Source organism: Abramis brama, assembly GCF_963993115.1.
Source record: "Abramis brama genome assembly, chromosome: 8".
NCBI lineage: Eukaryota > Metazoa > Chordata > Actinopteri > Cypriniformes > Leuciscidae > Abramis > Abramis brama.
This window is the reverse complement of record NC_139970.1, coordinates 34,559,131-34,581,584: the sequence shown is the minus strand read 5'-3', so window position 1 is coordinate 34,581,584 and position 22,454 is coordinate 34,559,131. Positions and strand designations below refer to the sequence as shown.

General features: G+C 36.0%; 2 protein-coding genes across 6 annotated transcripts in view; one reads left to right on the top strand and one right to left on the bottom strand.

Annotated features, from left to right (window-relative positions):
- pdia5 (protein disulfide isomerase family A, member 5) overlaps nt 1-8,991 on the bottom strand; it is a 62,247-nt gene extending 53,256 nt beyond the window's left edge. The window contains exon 1 of the mRNA XM_084123174.1: nt 8,841-8,991. Coding sequence (XP_083979300.1) covers nt 8,841-8,945 — 105 coding nt within the window. The 5' untranslated portion in view covers nt 8,946-8,991. The remainder of the gene's footprint in view (nt 1-8,840) is intronic.
- Nucleotides 8,992-10,964: 1,973 nt separating this feature from the next.
- Nucleotides 10,965-22,454, top strand: part of sema5ba (sema domain, seven thrombospondin repeats (type 1 and type 1-like), transmembrane domain (TM) and short cytoplasmic domain, (semaphorin) 5Ba) — a 147,002-nt gene continuing 135,512 nt past the window's right edge. For all 5 annotated transcript variants that reach the window (XR_014607568.1, XM_084123154.1, XM_084123155.1 and 2 more), the window contains exon 1: nt 10,965-11,105. The gene's annotated coding sequence lies outside the window, so the exon portion shown is untranslated. The remainder of the gene's footprint in view (nt 11,106-22,454) is intronic.

Sequence of the window (22,454 nt, the reverse complement as noted above, 5' to 3'; positions counted from 1 at the left end):
AGTTCAAATGTTATTTACAAAATGACATGCTGAAAGAAAACTCATTTGGTCTGTCGGGATGCCATCTGATAGCTTAACACCCTTTGAGACTGTCGGTAGAGTTTCCACATCCTAGACATTGAAGAGAAACCTACAAAGACAGTAATTCACAAGTTAAACTTTAAAAACTTTTTGTAAAACCACAGAATTACACAGTAAATACAGAATTCCCATGTGAGTCACCGTCAAGCCTACATCACATTAAAGGTGGCTGAGGTTTTATCATAAGAAACCAAATTTACCTTGATCTTTTGAGATAAGAGCTTGATGTACTATGAAAACACACTAACTTTCAGAACTCAAAACTTCCTTCCAGGTCCAAAAAGAGCATAAATTGAAACAAAGCTACACAAACATCTGAATTTAGAAGGATCTCAGCTTTAGTACTTTTAAACACAAACCCTGATTATTTCAGTCTGATTTTAACAGTATGTGTGGTGCATAGAGTGCTGCAGTGTTTATCAAGAACCTTCACAACTTTCGAAGCCTAAAAGTAAAAAAAAAAGTTTGCAGGACATAAATTCAACGAGGCTGTAAAAGTAGACTATAGTGAGAAGTGTCTCTTGTTAGCTGTTTTACTAATGTGTTTTGAGTCGTAGAATAAAATGTGAAAATATCTTCAGCTTGTGTTAACCACAGACCATTCAAGCATTAAACCAAAAAAACCCTAAAAACCCACTGACTTCAGATTAATGGAACCCGAAGCACTAAAATGGAAACTTATTTTTGTGTTTCAAAAATACATCAGTATTTTGTGCAGTCAGTGCTCTGCTCATTTAATATGCAAAGGTGTATTAAAGATGCATCAATAAAAACTAGGAAATTTCATTCTAAGGATCAAGGGTGGAAAACACAAAACGGTCATGAAACTAACAAAAAAATAATAATAATACTTACTAACAGTGTAAGAGAAAAATATAATTCAGAACAATGTATTCTCCATCCTCTCCCAAAAAAAAGAGAGGCAAAAAGCTTTACATAATACAATACAATAAAAAAACAGCAACAAACAGTAACAGTACAAGTCTGCAAAGATTGATCGGCATCAACGGAAGGGTTGATGAGAGAAACAGGTGCCTCAGACACTGACAACCTTCATCTTTCTAAATGACAAACCAGGACAAGCATCATTAAAAACCACAACTCAAATTCTCTATACGAGAGACAATGGCCAGTGACCTGACTAAATTAATCACTGCACATTCTGTTGAGTAACTCCATTACATATGGACAAACGTTAAAGGGATAGTTCACCCAAAAATGAACAGTCGACATTCTTTAAAATATCTTCTTTTGTGTTCAGAAAAAAGTAATGTTTTACAGGTTTGACAGGTTTAACAGGTTTGGAACAACTTGGGAGTAGTGAGTAAATGAAGAACTATCCCTTTAACCCAAAAGGTCTCTGATAGTCTAGCATTATCATATCCCAGGTCTTAGCTGGAAACCTCATGCAGGCAGGGTAAATTAAGGTAAAGAAGGTAATTTTCTGCACCACTAGTGGCACCAAATGGAATTGTAATATGTTTGAGCGGCCTGATTGTCCCTGACGTAACAACATTAGCTCAACCAATGGCGTGAGTTTGACCTACATGTAGGACTACCTGTTTGTTTAAACAATGGCAGACCCTTTACCTTCACAATTCCATTTGGTGCCACCAGTGGTGCAGAAATTAAATACTTCACCTTTAACACTTGCTTAGGCCCAAATGAGAGTAAAACTAGGCTTTGGCATGTAAATAAATAAAACTTGAGTTCTGAATTCTAAGAGCAACAAGATGACCCTTGTTGACGTAAGTGACAGCAAATTGCAAGTCTTTTCCAACTTTTTTTCTCCAAAACTTAATGTGGCAAGTGCAACACAAGGGGTTAATTCACCCAAAAATGAAAATTCTGTCATTCATTTTTCATCCTCATGTCGTTCCTAACCCGTAAGACTTTCGTTCATCTTCGGAACACAAATTCAGATCTTTTTGATGAAATCTAAATGCTTTCTGTCCCTCCGTTGACAGTCTACACAACTACCACTTTGACGCTTCAAAAAGTTCATAAAGAGATCGTAAAACTAATCTATATGAATTGAGCGGTTCAGTCCAAAGAGACACGATCGCTTTAAATGCTGAACAGATTGAATTTAGGCTGTTATTCACAAATAAACATTCATCAACGCACACATATCATATAAATACATATATTATATCAATAAATAACAAACAATAAACAATAGTTATAAATAATAAATAAAATAAATTAATTTGGATTCATTTTATAATAACAATAATACAAAGTACAGTTTCAAGGTGGGTAAGAATTTGTTATATATACAGTGCCTGGGTAAGTTACTCTAAAAAAGTAATTAATTACTTGCTAAATCTTCAACAGTGTAATTAGATTACTGTTCTAATTGTTCTCTCTAAAAATTATTGGATTACTTATTACTTTTTATACCATGGTCTGGGTGAATACTCGATTCTGATTGGCTGCAGGGTGTCCATTAAAAAGTGATAGAGGACACCTAGTAAAGGAGTTCTGGTGAAACTGACTGTTTACCGTTCGAAATGAATAAATAAATGCGCTGGCTACATCAGCTGTGAGTAACCATAGCAACAGGCAGTCAAAGTATCTATACGGACTATAAATCGAGCAGAATATAAATATCTCTGGTTGCTAAATAAACCGTCAGGCGTAACCAAGTTATTGTTTGTAAAAAATTTAGATTTCGATTGTAAAACTAATTAAAATATTAACTAATGTTTTAAAAATGTGTTATTTGGCAAGTAACCATGGTATAAGCGGGTTAATGTCCTTCGAGGTGTCCATTGTCAGGTATTAATGGACTTCGGCGGAGGCAACCGTCCTCCGCTGCGCGTCATTAGGTGTCCATTGTCATTAAAACCTGACAATGGACACCTCGTCGGGCATTAACCCTTACTTAAATCAACCTCAACCAGTTGAACAATACAAGGATAGACACGAAACTGCACTTTTAATTCTTTCAAATAAACAATTTACAATTTCATATATTATTCTTGAACTGACCAAAGTGTGTAAAGGGAGGTTACATTAAAAACATACATTTTAACATTAAATTGATGTTAAAACCACTATTGTTTTGTATAGTCTATACAGTATTTAATGCAATTACATCAGAAGTAACTGTAAATTAAAAAAATAAGAGTAATCTCTTACTTTACTTTTTCAAGGGAAAAGTAATTAAATTATAGTAATTGGATTACTCTGTAATTAATTACACCCAAAACGGATTAGGCCTACATACATTTCTCAATTCACCTGCCAGTGGTGAGTAAAAAGTTTATTTTCTGTGGATTCAAGATGAAAGGAAAAGGATCAGAGATCTTTCTGTTCCTTCCTGAAATGAGGAGTTTCATTCAGTGGCGTGCTTTTCATTAACACTGTATGAGCAAATGGGGTCCAGTGGAGTGGACAACCTGTGCTGACAGGGTGACGTCCCAGCGGCCCCAGCACCTTGGGTGCCAGTGAAAGTGTGAATATTAAAGTCAGGGTTAATTAAAGTACTGCAGAGCTGAGGGACCTGAAAAATCACACCTTTTCTGAATTCAGCCGTGCTGACAGGGGGAGCAGACATGGTGATGCTTTATAAAGAAATGTCAGAGCTACTCACTGACGAATTTGAAAGGACCAGCTTACTTTCAGCAAGACAATCAGGTCCAACCAAATAGGTTATATCATGAAAGATTTTTTAAAAAGAGAAAAGACTTCTGAACTATTGCACCTCCTGACATCAGGTAGATGAACATTTACTCGTCAACAATTTGATCTTCAATTTTTTTTAGTCAAGCAGTAAGAAGAAAGCATTATAATAAGATATTATTTCTAAACAAAATATAAATATGTAAATTCAGTCATTAGGTAGTAAGAAGAAAGCATTATAATAAGCTATTATTTCTAAACAAAATATGAATATGTAAATTCAGTCAAAACGGGTGCTGTTCCTGGCTGTGTGTAGCACCTACAGCACTGCATAACCTCACAAAGGATCCCAGCATTAGGAAAGAGTGACTTGAAACAAAGTCCCTGATCATTACAGTATGCTCACATTTAAGCACAGATTAGTTTGTGAACAATAATGCAATTCATGCTTTGCAAAAAGCCTGTTAACTCTTTCCCCACCATTGACGGAAAATTACGGCTTTCCGTGTTTTCACTGTTATACGTTAGGGGGCGCTATGAAATCTTCTGAAAGAGTACTGAATACCCTGATCAAAAGACATGTGAAGAAGAAGCAGAAACGAGCGATAGTATAAGTCAGCAGAGATACATATAAGAACACGATCCTCAACATTAAACAGCATATAAATCCAAACTGCGTAATGTTATTGAATAAAATGTCGGCCCAGGATGAGCTTTGGGGGTGTTGATGGACTCTATCTACTCCATTTAATTTTTGATCATTGTTCTGAATCCGATCTGGACGTAGTCTTTGACAAGAACGTGTTTTTCTCAGCGTTTTGCTCAAAATGTAGCTTTTTTTAATGAAACTTACCCACATTTAAAGCTTAAAACTCTGTGTAAGTTGATTCTTAGCAAAAAACACTTTGTTCTTTCAAAATGATATGTGCTCATTAATGTGTAATTACTTCTACCAACTAATCAATTATTCTCGTAAGCGTAGAATCTGCCATTTAGAATACATACGAGCGAGTCGCTCCAATGGCGGCAGCCATGTTGCGCCTCCATCTTGAAAATACATTAGCCAAAGAGGGACATACCTAGAAATTCAAGCTTCGCCTTTCGCGTTTTTACACTCAGTGGCACCGTGACGAATGCGAGGGGGAGATTACTCGCGACTGCCGGCAGATTTGAAATAATACGGCCACCGTAGGAGTTAAAATGCCCTCGGAATGGGAGGCGCTAGAAAGTAATATTCAGTTGGTAGTTATAAACAATTTCTCTGCTAGATGGGAGAAAATCCTACACAGTGTAGCTTTAAGTGTTGATAAAAAAGAATGCTTTAAGCTAGAATAAAAATGAGAGTTTAAAAAGCAGAGGCTATTCTTTCTTTTAATATATTACATGTTCAGGCCATGAGCATTTTGTGAAAATGATCAAAAATTATGACGGTGACTGGCAACTTAAAAAAAAAAAAAAAAACACTGGCGGGGAAAGAGTTAATGACGAATGAAGCAATGCAAAATATATTGAACCAGACAGCAAACGCTCTTCCCGTAAATAAAATGCAAAATGCAGTCGTTTGGAAGTGCTATCATTGAAGTCTTAGAGGCATGGATATGAGGCTTAGAGGCTGAATATTTCTAAAGGTCAGGGAGAGGTTGAAAAATGTATCAAATTAAATAAACAAAATAAATTATTACTTTTTTGTAATAAACTTTGAGTAAAATTATAGTTGCAAATGATAGAAGTATTGTGATATGATTGTTCTAGACATTTACAATTTTTTTAAAACATTTTAAAAAGTATCTCTGCACTGCTAAAAGAGACACTAATGTTAAAATACAGGAAAGAATAAAGAGACAAGAAGAGTTTCAGTACAGAGACAACTGCAGCATTCAACTCCATTCAGAGACAAAAGAGTTAGTGTTCTATGTCTAGTCACATCAGGTTTCATCCATCCCTTTTTGGTGCACCACCTATTCTTCAAACACTCTGTCCAAACCTGACAGTCGACCAATAGAGCGGGCCCATTACTATCTGGCAATCATCACGTCCTTGTTACAAAGACTTTCATTTGGCTGTCCCTGAGCAGTGGTGTTCGACTTGGGCATTATCTTAACAACCCAAGCTTTTGCACAAAACTGTGATTGTTAGAATTATCCACTGAACAGCTTTAATAGACAGGCCTGATAACTCTCCTGTCGATCAATGTGAAGTGAACAGAACAAGTTGGAGAATTTTTTTATTTATATTTTGTGCTACAATTTCATCTGAAGAGCAGCTCTGGCACAAGGGAATGAAGAGAACATGCAAGGAAGGAATGGGGTGATGAGGAACACATTTTTCTGCAAATTCCTAGCTGAATCTCTTAGTTGCTGCTTTTCAAGGAAATCCGTGTGGACTCTTCAACTCAACAGGGATGGTCTGTAAATCATTAACTTGGGAATAAACGATTCTTCAACAGACAGATATGACAAAGATTTCAGCAACATGCAGAAGAATGAAATCCTTACAATAGAAACATGGTTTTCCATTTCTTTCAAAAGCAATATATTCTTTAACCCCAAATCCATTCAGAAATTTTAAAGAAGAAACTGTGATTTCTAAGAAAAGTCTGAATCTCCAAAGTGCTAAATTACATTTGGAGATAAAGTAGAGCAAGGCAAGGCTAATAGTGGCTTATAGTAGTATATAATAGTACATCAAAGGTAATGAAAATATCTTATCACCACGGCCGGCCCAGTTTTTTTCTCTTCATATTTTATGCATTGATGAAATTAAACACTAAAGTGTGGGGTTGGTTTGTCTCTTACGCTCACCAAGTCTGCATTTATTTAATTAATTTTTTTTTTTAAAACAGTAATATTGCGAAATATTATTATAATTTAAAATAACTGTTTTCTATTTTAATATATTTTAAAATGTAATTTATTCCTGTGATGGCAAAGCTGAATTTTCAGCATCATTACTGCAGTCTTCAGTGTCTCACGAGCTTTTAGAAATCATTCTAATATGCTGGTTTGCTGCTCAAGAAAGATTTATTATTATCACTGTTAAATACGGTTATATTTTAATATTTTGTGGAAACTATGATGCATTTTTTTCAGGATTCTTTGATGAATAAAAGTAAAAAAAACAGCATTTATTTGAAACAGAATTTTTTGTAACAAATGTCTTTGGCTTTTTTAATCAATTTTTCATACAATGAAAATGGTTTGCTACAAAAAAAAAGATTGAAAACCACCAATAAAATATTATAAAACGTATCCATAGGAGACGTATGATAGCTTTTTGTGATTAACAGACCAAAATGTGTCTTATTTAAAATCTACTTATTTATTGTCAAATCTCATGACTGAATCAATGCAGCAAATATGAACAATATTGATCAGATCATGGCTTCAGAATACTAGAATATAGCGACCAAGTTATATGAACTACTTTGTCTTACAGCTTAACAGCTTGTCTTAGCTCTGCAAAGCTGACGTGGGTTATTCATAAACAGAAGGAAATGACTCAATCTATGAGTCAAACGTTCTCACACAATGAGTTGTTATTTACTGTAGGTGCACACACCATTACTAGTCATGTCCATACAGTGTGCTGTTGGACTAAGCAATGTGGAATGAGGGTAGAGGGGGTTGTGGGGTGCCTGTAATCAAGATTAAGAGATTTTATAAATTGCTCTGACAAGCAGGAGGGCTGGAGGGAAGCACAGATAACAGAGAGAGGCTTCTATTCCCCCACCCACCACAAAGTCCCAACCGTTCAGGAGAGTACCTTTGTTTGCGGTGGCAGGCACAGAACAGGATGTGAAACAGGAAAGCTCCTGCGTAATGAGAGTTGACTGACGTGGCCGAGTAGCTATTAGAGTTTGGTGTTGAGGACACGGCCCACATTGATTCACAAATCAGTTGTGAAACAGGGTTAATGCACTTTAAACTGAAGTAAATGAGGGTTCATGTGCTTTAAGCATTACAAGCTCATTTCTGTCATGTTCATCAAGAGCAGAACAAGGAAGACCTCTGATCAAGGTTAAATAACATTGCTACTGTAAATATAAACCTTGCCCTAACGCAAACTGTAAGATGCAGTTAAAATAAAATCATAATAGAGAAGTAGGAAGGAACGTTAGTTGGTTCAACCATGGTTTCATGTGTTGTTGATAGTGAATCGGTAATGTGGGAACCTGTCAAATACTAGTCCATGCTATAAATGGGTCAAGATGATAAAAAAATATTTTGTAAAAAAAAAACACATTCCATCTTTGAATTCATGTTTACTTTATACACAATATGAAAAACACTAAATTTTGATTTAATGATTTTAAAAGTGCTATCAAAAATAATAATAAAGTGATCACCTTAAATACAGTGTAGGCTACTCTACACAACTTTTAAATAAAGTTTCGAAACATTGTTCAAGTTTTTTTTTTTTTTTTTATACTTGGATACAAATTTCCTTAGAGTTTCTTCACTGGTCATAAACAAAACAAGCCATTTCATAAAAATACTTAAAAGTTAAAAACTAAATGACTAATGGTCTAAAGGGGTCTGCTATGTTTCACTTTGATTGGATGGACAAAACTTTTTCAAATATTAACAATTTTTTTTTTTTTGCAAAATCACTTTACTTCTTTTCATCAACAGGAGCATAGTGTGCTTGAATTGTATGCATTCTTCATGCATTTTTTAACAACACAACCTGGACAAAAATAATAAGCATTCATTACACCATTGACCCAAACAGGACCTCAACAATAATTCAAAAAACCTCTAACATGTGACATATTAAAGCAATATGCATTAATGAAATAAGACAAATGCTCGTTTTATAGCAGATATAACCAATATTGAATCCGATTTGACATTAGACAGTTGCATGGTAATGCATAGAGCATGTGATGTTTCATGCATGTGAAGTACACTGTTTCAGGTGTATAACCACCAAAAACAAGACCTGAGAACTGATGAATGAGACGGATTGATCTTGAGTCTCTCTCTTCTGCTGTCAACTTTGAGCTACTGCTGCAAGAGGGACAGAAGATCGTTCCCTTTTCCTTTCGTTTTCGTCTTACGACAGATACAAAACATCAGTCCGATATGCGCATTTCATATTATTGATCCATTAGATTCCTTATAAAGACTCACCAATGACATGAATAAGAACATTTCGACCAGTCTCCAACGTCTCCCGTATCGGTTCCAAGAAGCCATGATGCCGCTGCCACGTCTGGCCACGCAAGCGCAATCCATATTCCTTCAAATCCCTGGAGAACGCAGGGCTTCTTAGGAAATGTAGTTTCTTCGGAATTGTAGTTCGTTAAGGGCGCCGTAAACGGGGGCATACTGCCTACACACACATTGCCTACTTGTGAAAGTGTGTGATCTTAGCTCATGTAAATTATTTCTCGTCCATGCAGAAACGGTGAAAAGTATATTCAAATGACTTACTGGTTCTTGAACAAAAGCTTCAAAATTGAAAATAATTAGGCTACCTGTTTTGAATTAATCAGAATGTCCAATGAATGAATGAACTGAGTTACAGGATGGTTTCAAGACTAGCTATTCAATGAACCACAGTTAGCCTACACTGAAAATCGTACAAAGTCAACAAAATATTTTAGGCCTATGCTACAAACAACCATTGCTAGTGTTGCAGTGAATGGCTCGACCTGTACAATGAGGGAAATTATCTTATTATTTCTTTATAATTTGTGAAATGGAGTTGACACATCAGGGCTGTGACAGAAAATATAACCACAAATATAGCTATAGCTAAGATTGTAATTAGATTTTTAAAAAACCTATGTGTGACCTTGTTGAACTCAGCGATTTTATAAATATTGGGTGGTGGTGTAAAAACTAAATAGACTGTAAATAACTGTACATAACTATACTTCATAAAACAAGTTTTTTTAAAAATAGGGTGCTAACAACTTGTTTGCAAGTATGTTTTTGTTTAAAAACACAGCAGCTTCAAATTTCACATTTAATATGTAATTTGTTTTAAAACAAAATGTAAAACTGTGTTAATCCACTGACTTTATTTTACACATAAATAAAAACAAGTAGGCTATTCTATTAAAAAAGCATCCTTCCAGTTTGGCGTATTGATTGCAGCTCAATAATAATCAATAAACTATTCTTTTGGACAAGTAAGTTCCTTTGCCTGACTGTAGTCAATGGTTGCCTTAGCAATTTATCAGCAGCCTATAAGAATTAATAGTCAGAAATATTCATTTTACAAATGTATATTTTATAATATATTTACATAATTTATTATTTTCAAATTGTTCCAAGGTAGTTCCTCAGTGTTGCTATTTCATAAATATGAAATAAGTATGTTCTTATATGCCTTATTACTTAAGGAAGGCATTAAATAATAGGCCTACACTAATAATTACCATAATATATTTGCAATGATCATGCTGGTGTCACACTGTAGTGCCACCACCTGGATGTGACAGTAGTACCACACAACTCTCTTGACTCTTGAGTCACCTCCCTCATCACATCCTCAGCTGCTTAATGCATATTGCAGCTTGCAGTGTGTGAGCGTATTTCCACAGTAATGTGACAGTTATCAAAAATGAAAGCAACTTTCAAGAGTCAAGCCAACAGATTTACACATTGTGTTTTCTTTATTTAAATAAACATAAATTTAAAGGTTGTCCACTATTTTTGGGTATATACAGGCCTATATATACACATATACTGTAATAGGCCTCCCATGTGTTTTTGAACATCCTTTGATACTTCCTTGAATTGGCTTGCAATAGCCTACCAGCCAGGTAAACACATTGGATATATGAATATGGTAATCGTAATAATAGTATGTACCATGATAGCTATACATAAAAGTATCATGCCATCCCAATGTGACATGGTACCACATATTTGTCAGGGTTTTTGGATTGCACCACACCAAAACATAGACATGTTGATATGACACATTGCTACTTTTGGCAACATAGTCCGATTCAAACAGTTAATTGATTGCCATGGTTCCTCACCGATTCTAGGGACAGACTATCCAGGCTGGATATAGGGGTGTTGCTGAATCCAAAAAGACGATGTTTTTTTATCATTTGGAACAGAATAACAAGGTTTCTAATACAAAAATGTCTTTAGAAAGTAAATTGAGAGCTTCATCAGATATTGCAGCCACTGAGCCAAACATTTGAGGTGGAGCTTCATAGCAGAGTTTGCACCCCTATTCGTTTGAATTGCAGCTGTCCTTCTGTAGTAGCCTCCTCTTTCCAGCACAGCGCAGTAAAGCAGCTGCTTCAGGTCGATCGGTGGAAGTCATTCACAGAAAAGGGATACTGCACAGGAGACCTACGCAAAGCGGAGATTGCGGTTTATGCGTTGCGTTTTACGTATGAGTTTACTTCAGAGGAAGGACATCAGAAGGTAAAAACACTCTCTTAGATAGTATATTTACCTCACCTTTACAAGTAGGCGATTAGGCAATAGAAACCGCGTCTAATGTTCTTGGTGTAGGATATTGTGAAGTACTTTTAGAACTTCTGCGGTCAGATTTGACTGACTATCAACATTTTAGCGACTCTCTGTGATTTTTTTTATTTTTTATTTGTGAAGAACATAAACATTTAGCCTATATCGATTAGCTAATTACATTTATTTTATTTCTTTCCCAATTAAAATGATTGTTCAATTTCAAATATTTGTAGTTGCCAGTGGATTTGCATGAACCAGTTTTTTTTTTTTTTTTTTTTTTTAGTAATATTGCTTTTTTTAATTATTGAAGACTCCTGGTTATCTAATAAAAACTGGATATTGGCAGATTTTCTCTCTTTATGGTGATCACAAAACCCTCATTGGGAATGTCATGTTTTTAAACAGTCCTTTCCTCTCATTTTATTAAAGAACATGAATGTTTTATATGAGCAGGATTCAGCATTCCTTTATCCTGACAAGGAATTTACTCGCTGCTCACGTTCTGTTCAAGATCCGAGGAATTTTGCTTTGGAATCGAAACGTTCGCCTTCATAAGCTCCCAGTAAAACACGCAATATTTCACTCTCTTTTATCATCGGCTTTTGAGGGTTTTTCTTTGTACATATGTTTACTTTTCACCGAGAATAATCTACTTTTGCACAGGATGTGCGAATAGCCTAAGTCTCTCAGAAAAGGTGGAGGGAAGGATTTAACATCTCTCAGCTATAGCCTATCTACAGTAGCCTATAGTATAGGCTATATCTGTGTTTTCGACCAACTTTATAAGCGTTAACAGAAAAGCTATTAATCTTTTAATATTTATTGTTTAAATACAGAAAACGGCAGCTTTTTTCAGTCAGTTTGTGAGTGAAGGATGCTGTCACTCAGCTGTCAGATAACCATAGGCTATGTGAATGATGTGCAATGATGATGTTACTTAGAAATGTGTAGAGAAGACTCTTTTTGAATACAACCTTTAGGCTATTTTTCATAGGCATAGGCTACAACTGCAACAGCAGTAAAGTTTATTTTCTTTCTATAATTTAAGCTCGCTTTACAACACAAAAACAACGGCGCCAATGCCGAAATCAGCAGTCTACAATAAAAAAAGATAAGACCGGTTATGAGAAAAAGTAGCCTATACTTGAGAACGAGTAGCCCATAGGCTACTATGGTCAGCAATGATTGAGAACAAGTAGCCTACCTAAACAAAACAATGATATTTTAGGAAAATGTAGGTTGGCGCTGAACCGATTATTGTTGGCGATATCTGCAGACATAACATTTCTAGTTTATGATCTGCCTGGCGCTTAATTTGTCAGCCTCGCGCATTAATAATGAGCTAAATCTGTGCCTCGTCTTTGTTACACTCAGTGGCTCAATTTTCAATTTCCTCAAAAAATTAAAACCCTGCAGTTTTAAAACTTGGTTTCATTTTCTTTGCTTTTTTTCCAAATCGTTTGAATTGAAATGATTGAGTTTGGTGTAAATGATGTAATGTTAGTTCTCTTTACGAACCGGAGAGCAGGTGTACAAAACATAGACTGTATTGTTGGTCAAAAACGGTAGGGGGCAGTGTCGAGTCTTGCAGCCAAAGCAAGGCTGCTGTGATATTACACAAACGCCGATGCTGGAGAAGGAAAATCACCTGTTGGCCTGGCGCAATTTAAATCAGGGCTGCTAAACCCTGGAGATCTACTTTCCTTCGGAGATTTAACTGCAATCAAACCTGAAGCCAATGCAATCAAATACCCGAAGCAACTAATCACAGTCTTTTGGTTCATCTCAGAGTAACAACAACATCAACTTTGTTTAAAACGCTGTACTGTAATGAAAAGCGTATGATTGAGCAGTCCAAATCTGCTCCAATCCTTAGATTTCACATTGTTGCTTAAGTAGGGATAAATGATAGATGCATTTGATGTTCTTTTAAGCTAAAATCAAAGAGCTTTTATAGATCAAGATATGCAAGCTCATATGCTCTCTTTAGGACAACAAGGTTTGATGTAAGACTGATCATCCTGTGCAGCACATTAGTTTGTTACCCTGTTACTGGGCTTTAATGGAAAATCATAATTGATCCAGTGGCTGGTTGCATAAACTGCTAAGACTAGGCTTACAAGTTAATCATCGTATCTTTTTCTAGAATTTTTTTTATAAAAATAGATATTATAGACTGTTCATAATTTTCTATAACCTAGATTGGTCTAATTTGATAAAGAAAAGTAAGTCTTATTACCCCTAACTACCTGCTAGTTGGTCAAATTAGTTCTTAAAGGGATAGTTCACCCCAAAATTTTAATTCTCTTGTTGTTCCAAACCCATAAGACTTTCGTTCATCTTTGACACACAAATGAAGATCTTCTTGATGAAATTGGCATCCAGTTTGGCAGCTACGCAACTGACACTTTGACGCTTCAAAAAGTTCATAAAGAGATCGTAACTAATCCATAAGAATTAAGCGTTTTAGTCAAACTTGTCTGAAGAGACACGATCGATCAAAAAAAGATCTTCATTCATGTTCCGAAGATGAACGAATGTCTTACGGGTTTAGAAAGACATGAGGGTGAGTAATTAATGACAGCTTTTTTTTGGTGAACTAACTTGCTATGTTTATGCAACTTTCCCCTGGTATAGTATTCCCTAAAAAATACACTTTCCATCCTTGATTGTGTAGTGTAAAAAAAATATCATATGATATTTCTCAATTATTATAACTTGAGACCCCATTGTCTCTTATTTAAAGTGGTCTGGTTTAGTATGTTTAGCTTGACTATCCTTAGGAGGATTCAGAGACATATTTACCCAAACTTACTCATTCTAGTCAAGTACCGTCTGTCCACTTATTCTACCTAAACACCACTCACCGCAATGTTTACATGGATGTCTCTTGGAAAAGCGTGGTTTTGTTGATCTGAGACTTCTCTAGGATCAAGCATCTCAATTGTTTATTAATGATGCTTCTTTCTTCTTGGGTTCTTGATAATGATTTCTATAGGATCAGACTCATGACTCATTCGAGGGGTCTGACACTCCACAGTAGATTGTCATCATTCATATGATGAAGGAAGTCTGGAGCTATTGTATTTGTCTACGTGTGCTTGAGGCGGCTTGTGAACGTCTCTCTTAACCCAAAGAGTCTGTTTGTTTGCCGGTCCACTAAAGGCTTTTGTGTATGACTATTAATATTCATACAGCCCCCCCACCACCATCACCACTACCACATGTGCCAGTCGATTCATGTGTTTTCATAGTGCATGAGGCCTCTCTTTTCAAATGTAAAGTAGGTTTTCATGTGTAATTATCTTATGAGATCCCTTGTCAGTTTGAAAGTAAAGAAGCCTTAGCTGGACATCGGTTACATGCATCCGTAGTGAGTGACATACATAGTAACGAGACCTGAAAATGGAAGGAAATCTGATCATTTGCATTTGATATCAGCATAAATAATTTTAGCACTTGTGAAGTGATGACTTTGTAGCCCTTATCAAAGTTTTAGTGGTGCATACATAAGATGTGCCATGTGAATTATTTCTGATGCGGAATCATCATCTGAGAGAGGACCGTGTGGATAAAAGTTTAATGGGAAAGAACTTGATCTGACTGGCAGTAGATATGACTGCATGGAATAGAGTGTCAATGTACTTCTGCCTTGTTTTAGGGTTAGTTAGGATAGGGTAGTTATCTGAGCTTAAAGCGAAAGATCACCCAAAAATTCAAATTCTGTCATCTACTCACCCTCATTTTGTTCCAAAACTGTATGACTTTCTTTCTTCTTTGGAACATAAAAGAAGATATTTTGAAAAAAAAAAATTCCAATACAATGAAGTCAATGGTCACCGAAACGTTTGGTTACCAACATTCTTCAAAATACCTTTTGTGTTCAGCAGGAGTATTAAAATCACAGTTTTGGAATGTCATGAGGGTGAGTAAATGATGACAGGATAAGGGTTAATAGAGGTTTTTAAAGCTATATACATTTATTATGTTCCCTCTGAAAAGCTGTTAGCAGTTTCTTCATGATACAGTTCTTCAAAATACAGTTTTAAACCTTCTTTAATCTCTGTAGAAGCATTTTGTCTGTTATAGCACTTCTTCATTTTGAATATTAGATCTTCTCAAGGCAGAATTCATCTTACTGAATTATCCTAATGACATCTTCCATAAGAGCCGGTCTGCTAATATGTTCCAGCTAAAGTGCATGTGTGCGCTGTGCCTGAGGCATTCATGAGTCGATATCATTCAGGTTCTTCAAACCCTCTCTATTGTTAATTTTTAGCTTTTGATGGAAATGTCATGTTTGCTAGACTGATTTTTATTTCACACTCACTCGAGCTAGTTCAAACTCACCTTTTGTATATGCACACTGCTGTGTTTCAAAGCACTTTAGAAGGGTGTATGTGCGGTAACCGTCAATGTAGATTGACACTTTCTGACCTGACACATTGCTTGAGACTTTTTTTTTTACATATTTAAAGGAAGGTTTCTAACATGCACTTCTTAGTGCTGTAAGTAGCCATTGTGAAACTTTCCGTTCATGCAGAACACAATGATTGTATTTTAATCTTAATCACAATTCTCTTAACCAAATTTCACGCTAGCCGACTAAAAAATGTCTTTAATAAATAAATTGTATGATTTCACTCGCCTGTGATTGAGTTAGAGACAAAAAATACGTTAGGTGCAAATGTAATTTAATTTCCTGCTGAGCTTAACGCACTGTCGCTTGGCTGAGAGAGCCCTCTGTTGCTTTCTCTCTCACACACTCACTTACACATGTGCCATGTGAAAAGAATTAACACGTTAGATCTAAATGCAGGGCTTGACAATAAGGACTGCCCGATGGCCAAGAGTTGACGGAACTGTCACGGTCTCGATCAGGCCAGTGCTGGATTTGCATGCATTTTTCTTTACATTTGCATGCATTTTTAAGCCTTAGCAATTTAAAAATTCAAGCGAAAAAGACGCAAAAGAGAACTAGTTTCAGTACTCGCGCACACATTCGAAGCACACGCCCAAAAAGCCACGTCTGACAACGTGTGAATACTAAATTGAGTTCTCTTTCACTTCTTCTTGCACTTGAATGAACAATTTAGCACAAAATTATGTCAAAATGCCAGTCTTGGCAAGTATTATAGTAAACAGTCGTTATGTCTTAAGTGAACTTAAACAGTCGAGAAAGACAACACGTGTTGTGTAACAGTATCAGTATTTTGAATCCGTGCATTGTCTTAAAGTGACAGCAGCCTAATATTCCTGCGACTGTCTGTGTTTTTAATGTTAATCAAACAACAAAAGGGCTCTTGACTGAATAACTTTCATAACTTTAATAGGGATTCAACTATATTTAATTTATACAGTGAAGACTATGCATTGTTATTTTACATTTTATTCAATTTCTGTACCTAATCTGTATTTAACTACTGTTAGATCTACCTGAAAAGCACTGTTTATTTAATTTATATCATTGTTCTTGCATTACATGGAAAATCTAGCAAGTAAAATAAAAAATGTACTAACCAATGGCAACTCGATCTTTAATGTGTCGAGTTTTAATTCCCCAATCAGAGATTACATCAATTTTTCACGCATTGTTTTACTTAATCTTCCTAACCTGGAAACCATGCGCATGTGTTCTTTCTTTTATTAATTGATTACTCAGTTACCTTATACAGTGAAAAACTGTGAATGGTTTAACATTGCATTATATTTCATTTTACTGTAAAATACTGTCAGTGTATGTATTTTGCGAGTAAAAACTATAAATTACTATATAATTTACAGTGAAAAACAGTACAAGATATTCCTTTATGTCCTATGAGTTCCTATAGCTATAATTCCTATAAGTCCCTAGGGGAAACATCTCGTGATTTTATTTTGTATAAATAAATACATTTTTGTCATTAGTAATGTACATTAGGGAGTTTTGTTACATTTTCTTATGTAGGATCTTTATGTACTTAATGTTTATTGCATTATTTTGGAGCCATGTCACACCTGTAACTTAAGAGAGAGGAAGAGAGAAAGAGTTTTGAAGATATCAAATGTTTCAACAGAAAAGTGCTAACTTAACTATTCAAAGAATTATCAGGCGGAAATGCAACATATCCTGAACCCATGGTGTCATTGGTTTTGAAAGCGGAAACTTAGCTTATGGTGTTCCCAGGCCGTCTCTGAAAGGGAATAAAGGTTTTCGTGATGTTCTCCATTTTGATGCTGTGATTGGTGTGAATTGTTGCTTTTCATGAATTGCTTCATTATTATTCTTGCTATCAAGGGGTGGAACAGAAGGAGTTTGGTGGCCCTTGGCCACTTCTCAAGAATATTGTAGGAACGCCCTGCTATCTTTTGTTTGCAGAGGGGGGAGGGATGATGGGGTGTGTTGAATTAAGTGTATTCCCCAAACAGTTCAACTGGGTCTCAACTGGAAAAACAAATCATGGTGCTGGATTATCGTCTTGGTCTGTTCACTTCTGATAAAACCTGGTCAAATATTGTTTTCAAATGTGCAACTGTCCATAGCGCAACCCTTCTGAATGTCAGAAACCTGGTGTGGACGGATGGCTGCACACTACTCGGTCTGTGAAATGTGATCTGTGATACGGCTGAGCTGCTCGCTGTCTGCAGTCCTAATTAATACTTGATGTGATTGAAGACGCTCAATTTGTCTGGAGTCTTATCTTGTCAATGCGTTTGTTGTTGTTTTTTTTGCAGAATGTCTTGCAGACAGACGGCAGCTGAAATGCAACAAACAATTAAGCCTTGGAACTGACAATTATGTCTTATGTTGTCATGGAGATGTTTTTACACAAATCAAGCGAGACTCATTGCTCACTCTTGTGGGTTCCAATTAAACGAACGCTATACTTCCTTAATCACACCTTTTTGGCAATTGAGAAATCTTGTCCCTTAGCAGGCTGAAGTTTTCTCTCAAGAGTTTCCGTCAGCTCCCGAAGCCAGTCAGACGAGTGGTGAAATGTCTTCAATAAATGGAAAGCGTATCTAGAAGCAAATGCTTCCAGTTGGAGAACTCAAGTTATTTGTTTGTCGTTTGTCATGGTGAATGGTGGATTGTCATTTTAATATTTGTAAAGCTGGTTTTCTCCGCCCCGCTGTCAAGGGAGGGATGCAGTTGTATGTAAGCGGACGTGAAGGCATGCATCTTTTCTTTGGCATTGTTCGGTCCAAGGAGGCTTCAATGAGGAGACGGGGAAAAGGGTAGAGACCAAAATGCTCCCACAGTTGATTTGCCCATTGTGGGGGAGGAACACTATTCCCATTGATGGTGTTGTTGGTGAAGCCCCCAAAAGCTGGAGAAAGGGGGCCCATTCAGTGCAATGGGTGACCCTGCACAACTATGGGAGATGGGTGTTAGTGCTTTTGTGGAGCACGGTGGGAACATTGTCCCCATTCTAGTGATTTAATACCCCAGGTCTGAGGTACTTTGCTATCTCCCCTGAAATGTTCATGTTCTGTCCTATATCTTTTTCACAAGGTAAAATGTCTCATTATAATACCACTCATTTCTTTCTGTTGGAAAAAGGGGAATGAGCTATTTGCAGTCAAATGATCTGTTACTCTATAGATATGGAAGCCTGTTTCTGAATCAGAGTAAAAAATTACATTTAAAATAAGAAATAATAGGCAGTTATAAAGTCTTCTACTTTCTAAAGATTTCTACTATAGCTTAAATACAGTTTTCAGTAGATTCACCAATTGGGTTGTTTGATTCATATAGAGTCTACAATTTTGATTATATTAATTGGGGTGTTTTCTTGATACTGAAAAAATGTGCTTAATGTCTTCGTCCTAATTTAGATACTTTTGCGATGGATGTTATTGCAAAAAAGAACGATCATCTGATTCTTAAGTTATTTTTCATTTTAAATGTTCAATGAAATGCCTTCATTTTTTAAAATTAGTATTTAGTAACATTATAGAAAAGAAAAGCTTGACTAGTTAAATTGCTTAAATTATGAGTTGCTGAGTTTTAAAATAAAATTTCAAGTTCAATACAAGCAAAGATTGCTTTAAATGACTCAAATTATCAGTCAATCTTTAATCCAGTGTTGGCATACCTGATTTTTTGTTTCATCACAACCTTTAACAGCAACAGAGAAATCAATTTCATTCAGCTCAGCTCAATGAAAAGATGGGTTATTATTTAGTTTGACAATTCTTTCTTTCATCCTTTGGCTGACAGTCATTTTCAGAAGTGTATAAACTCTGATATTTAATTTTGATAGGTAATTCGATCCAGAATGACAAACCATGTAAACTCTGGCTGTAAAATGAGATATTAATTGCCCTTTGCTTTCAGCCACTTGAATACAGCAAGACGAATGAACAAAAGGCCTCCGAATGGGAAAAAAAGTCACCAGAGTCACTTATCAGGTGCATTCAAGATTCATGCCGTGGATTGAGCCTCTTATCTCTCTGACCTGACGTGATCTTCCTCTTGGGGCCTTACCTTTCTTCCAGATGTTGATCAAATATGTCTTACATCCCATAAAAGTCTATAAATTGCCCCCATGAGGGAAAAACGATAAGATCAGACTAGGTATAGCCGTGGGAAAAGTGATACATATTTGGCCTTATATTTAATCAAGAAGTGTTTAAGCATACCACAGATTTAAAAAGCTAGACCTATCGGGTAAGTTCGTACTTAAAATACTGCATTTTAAGTGTACATTTATGTTTTGGCTGTAACATTGGCCTCCAACTTTGTCAATTCAGTAGTACTTTTTTTTTTTTGAGTACCAAGAACAATTTTTCTGATCTTGCCTGTATGTAGTGTGGTTGGTTGCTGTTTCTATAGCGATAAGGAGTAGCTCTTGGTTGGGGCACGAAGGTCTGTCTCACACACATCGATAGACTGAACCCTGTTTGACAGTGATTAATGTCCAGTCCAGATCAACAGAACATCCAGGGACCGCCCCGTCTCCATGAGCAATGCTAATCCCATTTTGTACTCATCATTGAATAAACAAGTTTTTATGCATGTTTATAACCAATACCGATGAGTTAAATGTATGAGGAATCTGAGGGCTTGGCTTTTGCTGCAGGTTTGTTGGAAATTACATAGAGGAAGAACGCTCAGTGGTGTAGGTTGACATGTTATTTTATGAACATGGCTTTTCATTATCTGTAACAAGCACTAGCATACTACTTATAGTATTTATGCGGTATAGTGTGTGTACTGTGCAAATGAGGAAAAAAAACAATAATTAAAGTCAGTTACTTGAATTTGAGAACCGTATCGGTTATTTAGAAATGCTTGTTTTGTGAACTGAATCATTCAGGGGGGGTTATGTGAATGAACTGAATCAATTGATCCATTGGAAAGATTGAATCCAAAAGCCTGTTATTCTGTCATGGTTATGATCTCTCTTTTTGTAGGATGAGAAGTGGTTACCACTCAACCAGATCTGATGCAAATAATTTTTCTTGTGAAATTACAATTGTGGGCAATGCAGGCAAATGACTCAAGACCCTGTTCCCACTTCCAACTTCCAAGTTTGTGCCCTTGTAGGGTAATGAGTAATGTCAGGATCTTAATATTATCCTTGGGCTGTGATGGTTTTCTGCTAAATGGCTTTTCTTAATTCACTTGAGATAACCTGTAATGGGGATTTCAGTGCAAAATCTATAAACATAGATGGATGACCTTGTCCTTGTATTATTAGTCAAGAGCAGCTCACAGTGGTTCTCAGGCATTTGTCTTATTTTCGTGTAACTCATATGGAAATTCCTTCAGTTATCTTATCTTTATACAGCTTTTCTTGCTATAGCACAAGGCATGGATGCCAATCTACAGTTTGCTTCATAGAATCATTTTTCATACAGTATAATGTTTCATATGCTATAATTATTGTAGGCTGTAGGGGTGTACAGAGCCATTGTCTGTGTACTGTATATATCTGTTGAAATGACAAAATTATCTAGAAAGATGCCAGCTCAGTAGCCAGCTTTTAATTTGTTTTTCCATTTTATAATTTCCATATAAAATACCTTGTATAATTTATGAAATAATTTCTGCTTTATTATAACCTTTATGTAAAACAAAGCTGAAAAAACGTTAATAATATATGGGCTAAAATGTGGCCATCCAGTCTGAATTCTGAACTTGAAATTACACTGCTTTCATAAATTTCACACAGTAGTCATAATGGCTTAACATAATCACCATTGCATTAATTTCAGATATGTTCCTTAAAAATATCTCTTTGTCAGTGTGCTTGTTGGATAATCAGTCCGACCAATTTGTAAGTCATTATTTTGAAATCATTATCCATACTTTCGGCATAACGTATTCAGCTTCAGGCACATCCCTAGTGTGCAGTCTGAACATAGCTAATGTCAAAACGAAAGTGGTAAATGAATAGATAGATGGAAAGCTAGTGACAAGCGAACTTGTCAATGTAGTGTTTTAGGATTTGTACTTCCTTTATAGTTAAGTTTCCTGACAAATTTCATTTATAAAGCTTTTATAGCTCACTGAATTGCAACCTAAAGTGCTACTCTCTGTGATACCCTGACTTTCTTCATTCCTTAAGGCAAAATGGCATGCACAGGAAGACATCCTAGGAAGGAAGTGCCACACTAGCACACTTGTGTAAATCAGGCTAGCAAAATGTTTGATGTTTTCAAGTAAATATACCTCCTAATAGATATAATATACCTCCCCTTCTAACAGTAGAGTGCTAGGTGTTGGACAGGGGCCCCATTGAAAGCTTCCCCTGAGGTGAGTTTTTTTTAAATTTTAGAGTTTTTAAAGGGGGATGTGGTCCTGCATGCCAACACACTCTGAAGTACAAAGGTGCTCATGGAGGTGGATAGAGGACCCTCTGGAAGAGCAATGGATAACAGGTCCAGTCGATCAGTGAATTCATGCCTCATTGATCAATGTGAGTTGCATGTTATTCAGATCACCATTAGACTCCATTGAGCTGCTTACATAATCAATCCACTAGCTTTCTCTAGCCTTCAAATACTATGGATAGATATACACGTTTAGATTCATAAACTGAGAATGATAAAAGTTTGCACATACTACTGCTACTAACCCCAAGTCCAACACAGTACCACATTTTTTAGCACACAAAATTGCTTTTTAAAATCAGAAGTGTAATAATAATTTTACCATTTACTGCATTGGTCCAAACAATGGTTTTTAAATGGTTCCATGCTTGGAGTTGTACAGAAATCATTGTATTGTGTTTGTCCACCTTGCTGATAAACCCATATATAAAGCAACACAACATAAATCTGTCATCTCTGGTTAAAATATAAAATTGCAAG